The sequence below is a fragment of the Haemorhous mexicanus genome, chromosome 13 (genome assembly GCF_027477595.1).
Source record: "Haemorhous mexicanus isolate bHaeMex1 chromosome 13, bHaeMex1.pri, whole genome shotgun sequence".
Classification (NCBI taxonomy): Eukaryota; Metazoa; Chordata; class Aves; order Passeriformes; family Fringillidae; genus Haemorhous; species Haemorhous mexicanus.
Genome location: NC_082353.1, coordinates 17,837,903 through 17,853,801, shown reverse-complemented (window position 1 = coordinate 17,853,801; position 15,899 = coordinate 17,837,903). Strand labels below are relative to the sequence as shown.

At 47.1% G+C, this 15,899-nt stretch overlaps 2 protein-coding genes and 1 long non-coding RNA gene across 15 annotated transcripts in view; 2 read left to right on the top strand and 1 right to left on the bottom strand.

Moving 5' to 3' along the window:
* Positions 1-2,115: 2,115 nt before the first annotated feature.
* NR2F2 (nuclear receptor subfamily 2 group F member 2) lies at positions 2,116-15,423 on the bottom strand. 3 transcript variants are annotated; one of them, XM_059858603.1, is made up of 3 exons: positions 15,273-15,423; positions 6,945-7,472; positions 2,116-3,773 (listed from the first exon to the last, which is right to left on the bottom strand). In XM_059858603.1, the coding sequence occupies exons 1-3, from the start codon at positions 15,313-15,315 to the stop codon at positions 3,499-3,501; spliced, it is 846 nt and encodes a 281-aa protein (XP_059714586.1). In that variant the 5' UTR covers positions 15,316-15,423; the 3' UTR covers positions 2,116-3,498. The 3 variants fall into 3 exon arrangements, with proteins under 3 accessions (XP_059714586.1, XP_059714584.1, XP_059714585.1); XM_059858601.1 differs by lacking the exon at positions 15,273-15,423 and adding an exon at positions 9,301-10,803; XM_059858602.1 differs by lacking the exon at positions 15,273-15,423 and adding an exon at positions 10,290-10,803.
* On the top strand, positions 8,577-13,648 carry LOC132333468 (uncharacterized). Its single transcript, XR_009488175.1, has 2 exons — positions 8,577-8,690; positions 12,354-13,648. It is a non-coding gene; the product is annotated as an uncharacterized LOC132333468 (long non-coding RNA).
* Positions 14,448-15,899, top strand: part of LOC132333466 (uncharacterized) — a 43,925-nt gene continuing 42,473 nt past the window's right edge. For all 11 annotated transcript variants that reach the window (XR_009488172.1, XR_009488169.1, XR_009488170.1 and 8 more), the window contains exon 1: positions 14,448-14,631. The gene's annotated coding sequence lies outside the window, so the exon portion shown is untranslated. The remainder of the gene's footprint in view (positions 14,632-15,899) is intronic.

Sequence of the window (15,899 nt, the reverse complement as noted above, 5' to 3'; positions counted from 1 at the left end):
GGGGAAAGGAATACAGCGAGCTAAGATCAGATTAAAGCAGAAAATATAATAAAAGGGAGGGTTGGGAAGTGGGGGAACCGCAAGGAAAAAAAATAAATTAGACACTTAGAGGGAAAGAGTCGCCATGTTTAACAGCTTTTTTTTTTTTTTTTCCCATTTCTTAAAAAAAAAAAAAAAAAAGGATCTCCTCAATTCAACATAGAACAAGCTTCTCCATCCCAACCCTCCTCTTTTGTCCAATTCAATCTTTGGATAGATCTTTTGTTCTAACTCAGCATGAAAAGAAAAACTTTCTTTAAATGCTATAAACTTAAAACTAACTGAAGTCCCTAAACAAATCCTCCTCTGAGCATTCCAAACATATATACACGGGGCTTGTGTGTGTGTGTGCGTGTGTGTGTGTGTGTGTGTGTGTTTTTATTTAACCCTGGTGCATTTTCTGTTTACTATTATTCTCTGTGAACCAAAGCTCGCTGCAAGAAACTTATAAATACAGAGATAGCTTACAGGCTTTAAAACATAAAAAGCAGAGAATGTTTTGGATTTGAAAATCATAAATTATAATTTAATGCCAATAACAATTTACAACAAATGGTTGTTTACAATAAACTAACACAAAACAAACAAGTCAAGATCCTGTGTTCTTAGTAAGCATAAAAACTTCACACACACACACTCACATGGATAGCACTTGCAATAGAAAAAGCTAAATCTAGAGGTCAGCAATTCCCCTGCAATAATAGTATATTTATATATTTATATATATTTATATATTTATAGAAAAGGAGCCATGATTCAGATGTAAAACTCTGCTCAAATTCACAGTCATACGCCCCTCAGCCCCCAGTACAGATGTGTCTAACTGGAACACACTAAAGATCAGGGTTTAATCGACTTTACAGAATGATCTCTCTCCCTCCCTCTCTCTCTTTTTGTGAAACCACAACATGGTGTAGTTACGTGTGGTAAAAAGGGAGAGGGGGAAGCCTCAGACAAGAACAAAATTGCAAGCTTTCACATACAAAGCATCTGCTATAGACCAAGGGGATGGCGGGCGGGGGGAGAGAGAAAGAAAAGAGAGGAAAAAAAAAAATGACACGCACACACACGAAATAATGTATCAATCCCTTGCAAAAACCACATCATCTTGCCTTCCTTCAGGTTTGGGTTGGGTTATTTTGTGGGTTTTGGGTTTTTTTTTGCCTGCTCGGGATAGCACTCAATTGCCCAGTGGTGTGTCCGGTGCTATGCCACCCGCCCAGGCAGGTCCCAGCGCCGGTGGGAGCTGCGCCTGTGCCAGGGCTGCAGGAGAGGGCCCTGTGCCTCCACACACAGGGGACATCCAGGGACGCCCACGCGTGTCTGAGTGCCAGCATACACACAGACATATAGCCCATATGGAAAAGAGAGAGATGACCTGTGGTCATGCTTTCACAGTCTAAGGTTAAAAAATAAAAAATAAAATAATAATAATAAAAAAAAAGAAATCCACTTGAGAGTATATATACATTAAAAACCGACTCCTCAGTGCTAGAAGCTAAAGCCACTCCATTTGAAGACCTCTCAATGACAACGATAGATGGCAACTACGGAGTATTATAAAAAATCACACATACTTAAAGAAAACTCATTGCAAACAACTGACCTATATTTACAATACTGCTATTACCTTGCTTGAATGATCTTGTGCGCGTATGTCAGACATTTACAAAAGATTTTTCGCCCCATTCTGATCATAAAATAGATACTGATCTCCAGATTTCTAATACTTTTTCACAACAATACCTTTCCTACGCAGGCACTTAAGTGTGACAAAAATAAGGGCCTTTTCTTTTTTTTTTTTTTCCAGAAAATCCATTTTTAATTAACAGGAGGATTAGATGAATGGGGGTTGATGGTTTACCATTTCAGCATAGTACTTCCTAAAACCAGAGATAAACCACGAACTTAAGTCCTCCACCCCCATCCCGGAATTAAACAGGTAAATACACTACAATACATCTGCTACAAACTTACTGTGACAAGTAAACAAATCAATCGCCTATGGACTTAAATGACTGCAAACTATAGAGAAGTAATGTGGTTTCTGAAAGACATTTATGACAGCCAAACAAGTTTCAGATATCAAATAATATTTTAATTTCTGAATACTTTCAATTTTCCTTGGAATATAACACACAAAGACTCGACCAAACAGTTCAGTTATTATAACTTTTACAGTATACAGAAATGTTGCACTTAAAAAAAAAAAAAACCTTCAGTTTTTTTAAACACAAAACTGTAAACTCTAAGATACTGAATCAATCACGTTATCTATAAGTGCCAACAGTGTTATTTTGTCATGCTGATTTCAATGGTATTTTTTAAAAAGGGAAAATATCAACAATTATTATAATACAAAGGGCTTGCAAATATACAAACAGATAGAGGAGTTTAATAACAATTCATGATGAACTATGTGGAACCCAATTCAAATTACAAAAGTTCACTTTGCTTGTTTGCTTGGTTTTTTTTTTTTTTTTTCCTTTTAAATCAAAACCGTAGTGTGTCTTGGACACAAAATCCTTCTACCTATAATAAATCCCCACAGTTCATTTTCTGTCCGAAATATCAAAAAAACCTAGATTTGGGGGGAGTTATATGACACGTGTGGTTCATTCGGGTCTATATAATTATAGCTCTCTCAGCTTCAAGCTAGATTTTGGGTCACCACCTTAAGTGCGCTTCCATCATTGTGTTGTTGAGGGTTTTTTTTTTTTTCTCTTTTCCTTTCTTCCTATGATACCTTCGTGGACTCAGTTTTAATTCTTTCAGAACATATATTTTAAGGATACACAGTTTATTTTTTTTTTTTTAAAGAAGCCAAGGTTATATCAAAAATTATTATAGAACCACAGAATAAACTGGTTTGAAACCAGAAAAATACAAAAAAGAACAGCTATAGGTACATAGACACATAGGACAATTAATAATTTGGAAAAAAAAGACTTACTTTCTTCCGTTCTGCTAATTTTCTCCAAATTTCCTTTAAATGCACTTTAAGCGAGATTTTTTAAAAAGTTTACCCCAAAAAAAAAAGAAAAAAAAAGAAGAAAAAAGAAAAAAAGAAAAATCCCACCATCGTTTCTTTTCTTCTTCTTTCTTTTTTTCTTTCCCTCTTTTTTATTTTTTACAAAAAAAATGATAAGTAGCAAGTTTTTTTCTGAACGACACGGGAGTTTTTAATGCATTCTGTAAAAGTTCATTTGACAGTCTCTTTTTTTAATTCACAGTCCATTAATTTTTTCCTGTCTTCTCTTAGCAAACTTGTAACATCCTTTTACATCCTTTCTTAGCAGAAGGAAATTTAAGAAACAACCAGAACCCAAATGTCATTTGCTTTCCTTTCACTCTCATCTCCCTTCTCAATTTTGAAATTTTATTATTTTTTTTAAATTTTTGTCTCGGTGTTTGTTTTTTTTTTTTCCTTTTTTTTTCTCTCTCTCTCTCTCGGATGTTTTATTGAATGGACATGTAAGGCCAGTTAAAACTGCTGCCAGACAGTAACATATCCCTGATTAGGGTTTCTATGGGGGTTTTACCTACCAAACGGACGAAAAACAATTGCTCTATGACAGAAGAGGAGACAGTGCGAAGGGAGGGGAGACGTAGTAATAGCTTCCCGAATCGTGTTGGCTGGTTGGGATACTGGCTCCTAACATACTCTTCCAAAGCACACTGTGACTTCTCCTGTAAACTTTCAACATGGGCTACATCAGAGAGACCACAGGCATCTAGAAGAAAGTGTATTAAAAAAAAAAAAAAAAAAAAGAAAGAAAAGGAAAAAAAAAAAAAAGAAAGCAATCATCAGATTAAAAAGGTTTTGGTGGTTTGTGTTTTTTTTTTAATTTTTAATTTGATTTTTTTTTTTTAAATGTCTAGGTTTAAGAGTCGATCGTGCGCCATCACCTCGCCCCCCAGAGTTTAAGTGGGTTTTTCCAAAAGGGACAATCTCCCTGGGCAAATGTGTGTGTCTGCATTTCTCTCTCTTCTAGAGGGTCTCCTTTAGGACTGAGCACAGCTCCCAGGGTCGAGATTTCTAATGGCACGACAGACCTGAGGGGTGGCAAGGAGGTGCTGGCCAAGCCTAATTTCATATCTCTGTGGTTTTTGGGGGAAAGGCTGGGGGGGTGGGGAAGGCTTGAGTCAAAAAGGGGGAAAGGGAGCCACTATTTCTCCACACCCCCCCTTCTTGGAAAATAATTGGGGGGAGCCTAACCCTGTGATGAGAAGGACTACTACTCACAGTGATAGAAATCATAATAATAATAAAAAACTGGCCCAGCCAAAGATAATGGCGCCCCGGATCCAGCAACAGATTCTCCCCCAAAGAAGACAACGCGTTTTTCTTCAGTCTTTGAAACTGATTTAAGTGGCCCTTTAAAACTGATCTTGTCAGTTTAGCCTATTCAGAGGCAGCCATGCAAACTGTGATCTCTCTGTTCATTTGAGCTGTTTCTTTTCCCCCCTCTTTTCTTTTCTCTTTCTTTCTTCCCCCCCCTCCACTCCCCCCTCTTTTTTTTTTTTTTTTTTCCTCTTCTTCTTCTTTTTAAACCTAAAGGCCCTTACAAGAAGAAAACTCCCTGATAGGGTCTGGACATTTTTTTTTTCTTTTTTTTTTTTCTTTTTTTTTTTTTTCCCTGATACGCTAAAATACAATAAGTTCCCTTTAAATCAGAGACGTCTGTGCTGAAAGAGCACAGGTTGTGACCTGACCTCCCTGTGGCTTTCCTAGGCACAGGGCTAACACATGCATATTCTGCGAGTCATTAGAACCCAGATTTTTCCCCCCTCCCTCTTAAAAGAGGCTGCAGCAAACATTATATGCATCTATGTGTGTCTGCTTTACATCAGGGAGGGTTATTGGGGTGCTGCAGAAGCTGCAAGCATCACCCTATATTTTTTTGCATGTGGCTGTCTTCCCCAGAATCAGATAACAAGAAACGTTTATCTAGTTGGGAGGCAATTTACACGCCAGGCCTCCCATTTTGAAAATAGTCATAAATTAAACAGTTACGACAGGATCGGACGATTGTTTTCTCAGAAGGCTAAAAAAAAAAAAAAAAGTAAAAAAAAAAAAAAAAGTGATTTGGGAGAAAAGGCAGGATTGGAAATAAACTCCTTGGTGTGGGTGTGAGCTGGGCAGGGGCTGGGGAGGGATGTGAGCGTGTGTGGGATCCTCGCTGAGCGGCTGAGCGAGGGAGAGGAAAATGCATCCTAGAAAAACGATAGAAAAATAAAATAAGCACCCCACGGACACCCCTTCCCACTCGGGATCCCTGTCTCCCTGTGGCTAGATGCGCCCTGTTCATTGATCACCTCAGGATTTAGCACCAGTAATTGGGGGGGGAGGAAAAAAAAGGAGAAGTTTTTTATGTGTAAAGCAATAATATATAAAAGGAAGTTTAGGTCACGACCCAGAACCTGGACAAAGTCCAGAAAATGACTTCGTTCCCCAGACCCCCTTTAACACAACAAGGAACGGATTGTGAGCCCTTCTTTTCCCACATAAACTACATTTTTTTCCTGTTTCCTGATATCAGGCTTTAAAAAACTCTGATGAGTAATTATTTTGCAGGTCCTGCTTCCATTCATATGTTTATCGCGTGGCCACTTTCCCAAGCGTCCGAATGAGTTACAGGCGAAATATATGTATTTTTAAATTTAATCCCCAAACTTCCAGGGCTCCAGCACACTGGGTTGCCGGTGCAGCCTCAAAGTTAGTGATCTGAGATAACGTATTGCACAAATTAGCCAGCAGATTTTTTTTTTTCCCCTCAGAAGAAAAAAAAAAAAAAATTTAGCCTCCAGAGTTAATATCAGGATTATTACTCACCCAGGTTAAACTCTAGTGCAAGCTAATTAGATTTCACAACGCACTCAATTATTGCTTTATAACTCATGCACTATTTCTAGGCAGCAAAAGTTGACACATATTTCCCCCCCCTCCCCTCTTTGATTATCTAAGAAACACCTCGAGGTCTTTTCCTCGGGAGAGTCATGCTTGTGCCACCCCGGAATTACACTGCGGAGCGGCAGCTTCAGCCTCCTCTTACTTTTCCATACTATCCCTGTCTACTTATGGTAATGATCTTTTCGCACCCGCTACTCGCTTTGGACTATGCAGTTCCTGCTGGGTACAAATGCAAACTTTTCCCCTTAGCTTAAATGACACAGAACTGCTCACTGCCACATTCTGTTTAAATCAGAGACAGCTCTTTGCAAAGTTGATTTATTTTATTTTATGGGATGGCAGGGAACATATTTTAAACTCAGATTTGCGTGTTTAAGTTTTTTTTTTTTTTTTAATTCAATTTTTAATCCTGCAGGGCTTTTTTCCCTTCCTGGCTGCCCATAAAATGATCCTCTTTTTAAAGTGGTTTCACTGATAGGACGACTTGTATTTAACAACATCAAACAGATTTTGCTGCTGTTCGGATGCGTGTCATTAAATGCAACAACCCAGAGCTATACTGTTAAATAAAATATTATTTTCAATGGGAAGAGCGCAGTCTCTCGTGGCAAATGGGTGCCTCTTCCCGGGCCCCTTCTCTCCCAGTCCCCAGCATTATTCAGCTAGGGTTGGGGTGTATTTTTGCTGTCTGCTTTTTTCTTTAAAAAAAATAAATAAATGGGGTGTGTGTATTTTATTTCTAGTTTATTATTTTTTTCTGATTTGCGCTCCCTAGAAGATGGGATGCTCGGATCCGAGGCCCTGCAGGGGAGAGCACAGGGCACCGCTTCCTAAAAGGAAAAGAGACCACGCTGGTTCTCGGGGGGCAGGGAGCGGGCATGGGGTGCAGGCAATAACACTTTGCAAGAGCAAACACTTCTCAAGGGGGGCCCGGGGAAGGAGAGAAAAAAGAAAAAAAAAAAAAAAAAAGGAGCAAAGAAATGCCGCCTACCTGAGGTGAAGAGGACTATGGCCTTTAAACAGCTATATTCTGCAGAGTCGACATGCAATGCTTTCAGTTTTTCTACTTGCTCTTGGAAGATTCGTATGTGGTCCATAAAGGCGACCACTCGGTCAGCAGACATTGGCGAAGCGTGGAGGCCAGCAGCTGCCAGGAGCGGAGCTACGTGGAGGGGCATGGAGCACTGGGCAGCGTTGAGGACAAATAACTCGCTCCAGGTCAGCCTCAGGAGGGCCACCTGGTCTGTGATCTGGAGGTCTGGGAAGAAGGGGATATTCCTGGCCCACTCCACCGCGCTGAAGAGCATCCTAGCTGCCAGTTCACAAATGTTCTCGATGCCCATGATGTTGTTGGGTTGCATGCACTGACTGCCAAAGCGGGAGGTGGGGTAGGGCTCTGCTCTCAGAAGAAGGGAGATATATCCGGATAGGTAGGAATGGCAGTTGAGAGGGTCCCCATTTGTCAAGGCGAACTGACCATGAGTTGGCTGTGTGGGTGGCATTCTGCCCCTCTGGACCGCTGCAGTAAATAAAGAAGAAACTACAGCTATTAATATCTGAATTGCGACCATCGGTTCAAATACAGCCTGCTTTGTGTGCTTGTGCGTGCCTGTGTGACCCCGCACCCGGCCAGCTTCGGGGGGAACGTGCGTTTTCCCAGCCAGAGTTCAGCCCCGGCCCCGCTCTAAGGCTCCGCAGTTCTCGGGTCAAGTCAAGCAACAACAAAAGCTGAGGGACGCTGTGGGCTCGGCCAGGGCTGCTGTGGGAGCCCAGCTCCTCACTTCCCAAAATACACCACAGTCCGGTTATCCCCCCCTCCCCTCCACCGCCACCCCCTCCTTCAAGAGATGCAGGATACGTCTTTGTGTGTTTTTTCTCCGTTACACCTAAACCAGCTCATTGATTTGAGGCTGGGGGAGCGGGATGGGGAGGGAGGAGGGGAGAAGGAAGAAACACTTCAGTTCGAAATCCCCGGCTCTGGTCCCACACGCGTTTCTCGCCCACTGAATACATTGTTGCTGCTGGTATTATACATCCCCCCCTCTCGTAAAAAATACCAAAGGAGGCGAAATCACCCCACGACATCCCCGGCAGGTCCCCTGGTGAGGCTGAGGGCATTATCCAAAGGCACCTTCCCCCGCTGCCCATGGAAAGTGGGCCTTTCATTTTGTTAATAAATTTACACGGTGACAGCGAGAGAAAAAGGAGAGAGAAAAAGGGCTCAGAGGCAGAGAGACGACAAGAAGGGAGAACGCCTAAAAATGTGCTTGATTTATATTTGTTATCGCCTGTATTCCAAGGTTAGTTACTCTTGCAGAAACACAAAGAGAGGAGCCCGGCGAGTCCCAAGCCCCCTCACCCTTAACCTACATAGCAGCGTCCAGACACAGAGCACGCACTGGAAAACTGCAGGCTCACATTTCCCGTCTAATTTTATATCACAAAGACTCCACTTGCAGAGATCCGAGCACCCCACACTTACTTCTGGACTGCTCCTTACACCCCCCACCCCATCCCTTCTACCCCCTCCTGCCTCTCCCGGAGGAACAAGAAAATAAGAGGAAGAAGAGAAAAGTGAGGTAATAACAACCAGGAAAGGCAGGCACACGGCAGTGTGTATACACATACACACACACACACGCGTGGAGATGTGTATGTGTGCATATATATATATATTTTTAAAGGAGGAAAAATCCGGCTGGGAATCCACAGTGGAGTGCTGTAGAGCCTCGGTGGGGTGAGTCCCATTGTAATAGTAATTTGAACCGCCTGTGTAAAATTGCAATCTAAGGCAGGGTGCTGGAGGATATATATATATGTGTGTGTATGTGTATGCGTGTGTGTGCATCTCGGGAGGCTCCGTGTGTGTGTGTACACACACGCACAGACACACACACACACACACAGGGCTGCTCGGGGGACGGGGGCTAAGGCTGAGCATGCAGGAGGAAACACGAAGGAAAAGTAACCACACGTCAGAATCATCATCTCGCTCCTAAGCAGCGTGAAACTAAAAATCCACTTTCAATAAACCTCCATCAGCAAAATCAAAACAAACACAAATCAATTACGAGTGCAGGAGAAAGCATGCGAGAGCCCCTGCCTCCCTGCCCACCCTCCCCAACACCGCTTTCTTTCATTACGAGAAAGTTTCTGGCTGGTTTATTCGAGGGGGGTGGGTGGGGGGGAGGAAAGGTTCTGGTTGGGTTTGGGGTTTGGAGAGGAAAGTTAAAAATGCTAAGAGCAATTATATATATTATTTAAAAAAAATAAAAAAAGGAAAACCAAACAAACCCCAAAACGCAGCGAGTGAAAAAAAAATTGCAAAACAAATGAAATCCCAATACCTTCCCGTCTCATGCCAACTTTGAGGCATTTTTTGAGGCGGCAGTACTGACACTGATTGCGGTGGTGCTGGTCAATGGGACAGTTCCTGTTGGCACGACAAGTGTAGCTGAGATTCCTCCTTACACTCCGCTTGAAGAAACTCTTGCAACCCTCGCAGGTAAACTGGCCATAATGTTTGCCACTAGACTTGTCCCCACAAACCACACATTCAATGTGCTGCTGCTGCTGCTGCTTGTCTCCTTGGTTCTGCTGGCTCGGCGGGTTGGTCTGGGCTGGCGTACTGGGAGGGCCCCCGGGCCCCGGGGTCTGTGGGGTGTGCGGGGCCCCGGCCGGGGGTCCCTGCACCGGCGGGGCTTGCGAAGGCTGCGTTCCCTGAGCTCCGGGCACATCGTCCTGGGGGTCTCGCCACGCACCGACTACCATTGCCATATCTATTGGACACCGTTGCCAAACTTCCTGTTCCCCCTTTATTTTCAAAGTTTGTTTGCTTTGCTTTTCAGATCAGCTTTGCAGCAGTCTTTTTATTTTTTTGTCCTCCCCTCTCTCTCTCTCTCTCTCTTTCCCTCTCTCTCTTTTGTTGTTTTGCCTTTTTTTTTTTTTTTTTTTTTTTCAGGAGGGTCGGGGTGGGGGGGATCTCCCGGTACCGGCGAAGGTGCAGAAGCACGGGGCGATGGAGGTGTGTGTGCGGGGGGGCGAGGTGCGAGTCGATTGTCTGGGCTCCAGGAGAGCAAAGTAAAGGGGTGGTGGGGGTGGGGGAGAGAGGGGGAGAGAGAGAGAGAGAGAGAGGAGAAAAAAAAAAAAAAAATCTCTTCAAAGATCTCCCTCTCTCTCTCTTAGAGCTGATCTGCAGCAGAGTAGTTGAAGGAGGAGAGGCGGGTGTCTGGGGGCCAGGTCCAGGGAAGCTCGCAGTCAGCCATTCAGGAAAGCCATCAAAATAAGAATGAATAAAAGGTTAAAGATTACACACACAGCGGAAAAAAACACGCACAGCGGAGGAGACTCTTCTCGGCGCGGAGAGCGGTCGGTCTCGCCGTAGTTTTTGGAAGTCCAGCTTGCAGCAGCAACATCAACTGCGATCGCTTTGTTTTTGTGGGCTTTTTTTTTTCCTCCTCCTCCTCTTTCCTCCTCTCTCTCTGCTCTGTCTCTCCTCCCTCCTTCGCTCGCTTTAATTCTTCCTCTCCGCCGCTCCGCCCGGCCGCTGCGCTCTTGCTCTCTCTCGCTCCCTCTTTTGGGCTCGGGGGTGTGGGGGGGCTGTTGGCTTTTTTTTTTCCTCCTCCTCCTCCCCGCTCTCTTTTTTTTTTTTTTGTTTTATAAAAAAATTCTGATTATCGTTACGATTACGATTATTATGAATTATTATTATGATTGTTTATTTGTTCCTCCTCCTCCTCCTCCTCTCCGGCGCCGCCGCTCTGCTCCGCTCTGCCCCGTTCCGCCGGTTCGCCGCTCCCGCCGCGCCGCGTCCCCGCCGCCGCTCCCGCTCCCGCCGCCGCTCGGGTGCCGCTGCCGCCGCTCCCGCCGCCGCCGCTCCCGCCGCCGCTGCCGCCGCCGCCGCGCTGCCTTATGCTGCTTCTGCCGCCTCGCAAGTGGGCTCTCGCCTCCGCGCCGCCGGTGCTCACGGCGCGGGCAGGGGGAGGGGGGCCGCGGGGCGGGGGGGAGGGAAGGAGTCAACTCGCCAGCGCAGCAGCGCCCAGCCAGCCAGGATGATAAAAGAGGGGAGCGGGAGGAGGAGGAGGAGGAGGAGGAGGAGAGGAGGAGGAGGAGGAGGAGGAGGGAGAGGGAGAGAGAGAGAGAGGGAGAGAGAGAGAGAGAGAGGGAAGGATCATAACCCAGCGCGCAGCATCGCTCCTCAGCCGGGGAGGGAGGGAGGGAGGAGGGGAAAAAAATCACCACGGGGAGAGCGCGCCAGCGCTCCCCCCCCCCCCCGCCCCAAAATAAAAAGAAGCAGGGGCTCCCCCCCGCTCCCCTCCCCTGGCGGCGGCGGGGAGGGGCGGCGCGGGGCGGGGCGGGCGGGCGGTGCGGGCGGCGTGTGGGCCGAGGAGCGGCGAGCGCGCTCCCCGCCGGCCGCTCGCCCCGCTGGCGGGAGAGTGAACTTTGACACGGCTGCTGCAACTCAGCGCGCGTCGCCATGGCGACCGCGCGCCTTATAAGGCAACCGGGCCGGCGCCTGAGTGGCCAGGAGCGCGCGCCCCGCCCCCCGGCCCTCATTGGGCCGCGCCGCCCTTGCGCGGCCCGCCATGGCCGCCGCCGCCGCCCGCGCGGTCCTAGCGCCGCCCGCCGCCCCGCGCCCGCCGCCCCGCGCCCTCACGCCCCGCCGGGGCCAGGGGTTAGGGCGAGCCCGGCGTGCGGAGCGCGGCGCCGCCGCCGCCTCACCTGGGGCTGCCCGCCGGGGCACGGCCTCGGGGGTCGGAGGGGGCGGCCGGGTGCAAAGCGGAAAGCAGGCGCTAAACCGAGGTAAAACTCCACGGAATAAAGTAAAGCCGAGCCCCGGCGCTGCCGCCGCCGCCGCCGCTGCGGGGAAGGGACGGCCGCGGGTTGTCCGAAAGCGCTCGGGGAGCGCAGTGCGGGCTGCCGCCCGCCGGGGGTCTCACGGCAGAGCCCCCCCGGCCCCGCTCCGGGCACCTGCGCTCGCCGCGGCCGCCCCGTGTCCCGCCGCCCGCCCGAGCCGAGCTCCGGCCGCCCGCGGAGCCGCGCCGAGCCCGGCCGTGCTGCGCTGAGCCGCGCCGAGCGGAGCGCGCCCGCGCCCGGCGCTCCGGGAGCGGCCGCTCGCACAGCCCGGCCCCGGCGGGGCGCGGGGGCTCCGCCGCTCCGCCCGAGCGCTCCTGGTTCCCGCTCGCCCCGAAGCGAGGGGACCGCGGCTCCGCTGCAGACAGCTCCGAAGCCCGGCACGGCGCTCCGCAGAGCGTGACAGCCGTGCCTTTCGCACGGCATCGCCACGGCATGGCTCGCCTCAACCCCTTTAACTTTATTTCGGGGTTTTGCGGGTTCGGGGCTTTCGTGACCGCCCGTACCCCGACACTGTAACGCGACCTCCGTTCTGTACCACGAGCAGGTAACAGAGCTAAGCACGGGGACGTGTTTATTTCCCGCTGAATGGAGCTACCGGCCAGCGGAGCGGGGACTCGAGTCCGTCTCCCGGTGAAAATGGCCAAAAGACACTCCAACAAGCGAAGGGACGGAGAGATAAAATAGAAAACATGTTAACATAGACAGATAAATGCCCTGCCGGACCATTCCTCCTCTGCGAACACACGCGTCTGTGAGCGCTCACATCCCAGCCGGTCACCAAGCACGGCCGCGGGGACACAGACCTGGGCACAAATCTGTAAGGAATTAATTGCCCCTCACCTCCTCACACACACTTTTTCATGTTGCCACATGCCCACACACTTCTGCCGCAGAAATAATACGTGTGGCTAAAGCCGCAGGTGCGGGGATGGTTGGAAAGTTGTAAAAAGCACCTCGACTTGAGAGTGTCCTGCCGGGAAACCTGGTGTGTTCAGAACCCCACGGGCAAAGAGGTTTTTGCGACTCAATTTCAAAGACAAGGCTGCAGCGTTCCCATTGATCCTCACGGAGCAAAAAATAACCTTTACCCGAAACAGTGGCCAGGAGGGACTGGGAAGACAGAAAGTGGGGAAGGAATCTTTCCTGGTCAAAATGTGGGGAACTGCCTTATGATTTCCAAACAAGCCAGAGCTGAGGAGGTGACCTTTCGGGGAGGGTAGGAGAAGGTGGGGGTTCAAAATGCAGAATAGCCACAGATTGTTGCTGATGTTGGATTTCCTGAGGAAAAAAATAAAAGCCAAAACCCAGACCACAACCCAACACCAACCTTTCCTGTCTCGAATCTGACAAAGTAAACAGGATTAATTCACCATATGAAAAAACATAAACGCCGTCCTAACAAATGCAGAAATCAGAAGAGAAAGCGGTTTTAACAGGACACGCAATATTAATAGTTTGAACGTATGATCGTAAAAATGAAAAACCATTGATATACGCTCAAAAGCCACCGTATACGCTGATTGCTCAAGCATTAATGAAGAATGCCCCAGATTAACTATTTGCTCTTCGAGGGATGCAGCGATATAACTATCTATTAGCACCATTAGATGCTATGCTATTTATTTGAAAACACCCCTGCGAGTGGGTTGAGACAGAAGAGATGAATGTAAAAATGAACTGCAGCTAATTTCGCTAAATAATCCTCGAAACCTGAGCGCTTTGCAAGGAAGGGGGAGATTCTCCACTGTCCTTCTCCAAGGCTAATGACAATAGAAATGCTCTGGTTTAAAAGTGAGACCGTGTTGGTTTTCCAAATAAACAAACGCATCCCTCCTGCCATTTTACTGCAGATGTAAATTTATTTTAATGAGAGGGAGTGGAAGGATTTATTTTGCTAAAATTGAGTTGGGTATAGAGCCGGTGTAAATCTTTAGGTTTCAAAAAGAGAGGAGGAAGGAGGGGGAAGCTGCTTTCCTGGCAGAAAGCTGCCTAACAGTCCTCTAATTCTTTCTAGATTAAATCGCAATATGAATACAGCATCGAACAAATACCGAGTTTCGCTCTGAACTCAGTGGAAAGCAGTTACGTCTAACAGAATTCAATGAATTCCTCTTCTCCCTCAATGTAGTATGTGTGTGTTTTTCTCTTCCACCACACTGAAGTTCCATGAATAGGGAAAGTGGCTCCTATTGTGTGCCTCTGAACTTCCAAGTCAATGCAATTTTTAACCACTGGCTTGTGGTACTTTGAAAATCACCAGGGGCTGTCAGAGTTGGGTCCTCTGAAAAATTTACAGTGCTAAATCAGAGCATATGCTGTGAGAGAGGAAAAAAAATTGCTTAAGATTGGAGCAAGTACAGTATCTGGCTGCCCCCTAGTGTAAGTCTCTTATCTGCCTAAAATTCAACTTTAAAAGAAAAGGATCTCTTAAAGGGAAACGACTTTTGGCTCACGTATGCATACGAGAATGAAACTTCTGTACATTTTAATCTGATTAATTCCTAAGGATTTAAAATTAATTGGCTTGGGCACTCCTAGACCGGACTATAAGATTTCTGCATCAGGGTTTCTGCGAGAGCTGTGCCGAATAGGTATTTTTAAGGGATAGTGGTAAGGGATTGGGGGGGGGGGGGGGGGGAGAGATCCTGTTTTGTGATTTTTTTTTTTTAGCGAGGATCCGAGCCTCGCTTGCTGTTCTCAGAGCAAAACACTTCTGCTGCTTAAAGTCAGATCTACGTCTTTTGCAATAATACTTAAAAAAATAAAAAGGATAAATAATTGCCTTAAAGCCTCAGCCGAACTGCCAACCACACCTTCGGATGGTGAGTATATTCCAGCTTCTTTCCATTGTACTTGCTTAGCCAGGGAAGCGACCGGAGGGGGAGAGGGGATCTCGGCGCTCTACCTTCACCACCGACCTTTTTTATTTTTTTCTTTTTTTCTTCCCCCCCACCCCAAATAAACGCTGCCAGCTGCACACAGCGACGCGATCGCGGGCAGTTTAATACCTATCACTTAAGTTAAGAGCCTCGTCCTGCCCTCCCACCCTCCGGAGCAGGTCGGTCCGCGCTCCGCCCGAGCAGCCCCGGCGCCGGGCAGGGGCGGCAGCGCCCGGGCGCTGCTCCCGGGGAAATGACTCGGAGGCGCTTTGCCTCGGACCTGGAAAGCGGCTCCGCTCCTCGGGTTTGTTCGCTTGTTTGTTTGTTTGCTGCTTTGCTTTATTTAGCTAAAGGACGTGCTAACTGATGGTGCTGCAATTACACATACTTGGGTCTGCCCCCCTCCCCTCTTCCCCTCCTTAGAGCAACCCACGTAACCTTAGAAACGATCGTTTAAGACGCACGTTAGCTAACATTTGCTTTTTTGGATTTTTTGTTTTCCTTAAAAGAGAAACACAAGAATCACAACACATTGCCCGAAAAAAGTGTCAAAGAAGAAGAAAAAAAACTATAAGTAAACATACCAAAACCATATTTGCCTTGTTCAAGGTCCCAAATCGCTTGCATCTTCCTTTTTCTACCTCTCCTTTAGTTTGGCAGGTGAAACAAACAAATAAAAAAAAAAATCAGACCGCTGTTTGCCCCCCAGAAAGATGTGCGTTGGGTAATTAAAGAGAAGTCTCCTTCTTGGTGTTTATCTAAGCGATTGTGCAAACTGATTAAAAAAAAAAAAAAAAGAGAGAGAGAAAAAAAAAAAGTAAAGTTACAGCCTTCAGGGGGGGAAAAAAAGGAAGCAAGGTGAAGGGAATAGATTTCCCACAACCTAAAGGGAAGTGCTTTCGATGTATTATTAGCGATCAGCCTTGGGAGAGAGAGGAAAAAAAAAAACACCCTGAACACACTCTAACTTTACACAGACAAGATTTCAGGGGGGGCTTTGTACACAGCTGCTTAGGAATGTGCGCCTTGCCTTTAAGAAAAAATCTCCAAGCCCAAGGTAGGAGATGTCTTTGAGTGATCCTTGTCTCATTTCATTCCTTAGAAGGAAGAGCGTCTCGCTACACCTTGTTTGGAGCTGGAAAGGCGAGACTTAAAAAAAAAAAAAATATATAGAAAAAAAAGGGGGAAAAATATTCACAACCCACCCTTCC

What these genes read in the sequence shown, in the direction of transcription:
- NR2F2 (XM_059858601.1), bottom strand. Translation starts at nt 9,730, where the DNA reads ATGGCAATGGTAGTCGGTGCGTGGCGAGACCCCCAGGACGATGTGCCC. An exon ending in AGTTGGCATGAGACGGGAAG is followed by an intron (nt 7,473 to 9,300) that starts GTATTGGGATTT and finishes TATTTACTGCAG; the next exon opens with CGGTCCAGAGGGGCAGAATG. An exon ending in CATAGTCCTCTTCACCTCAG is followed by an intron (nt 3,774 to 6,944) that starts GTAGGCGGCATT and finishes ACTTTCTTCTAG; the next exon opens with ATGCCTGTGGTCTCTCTGAT.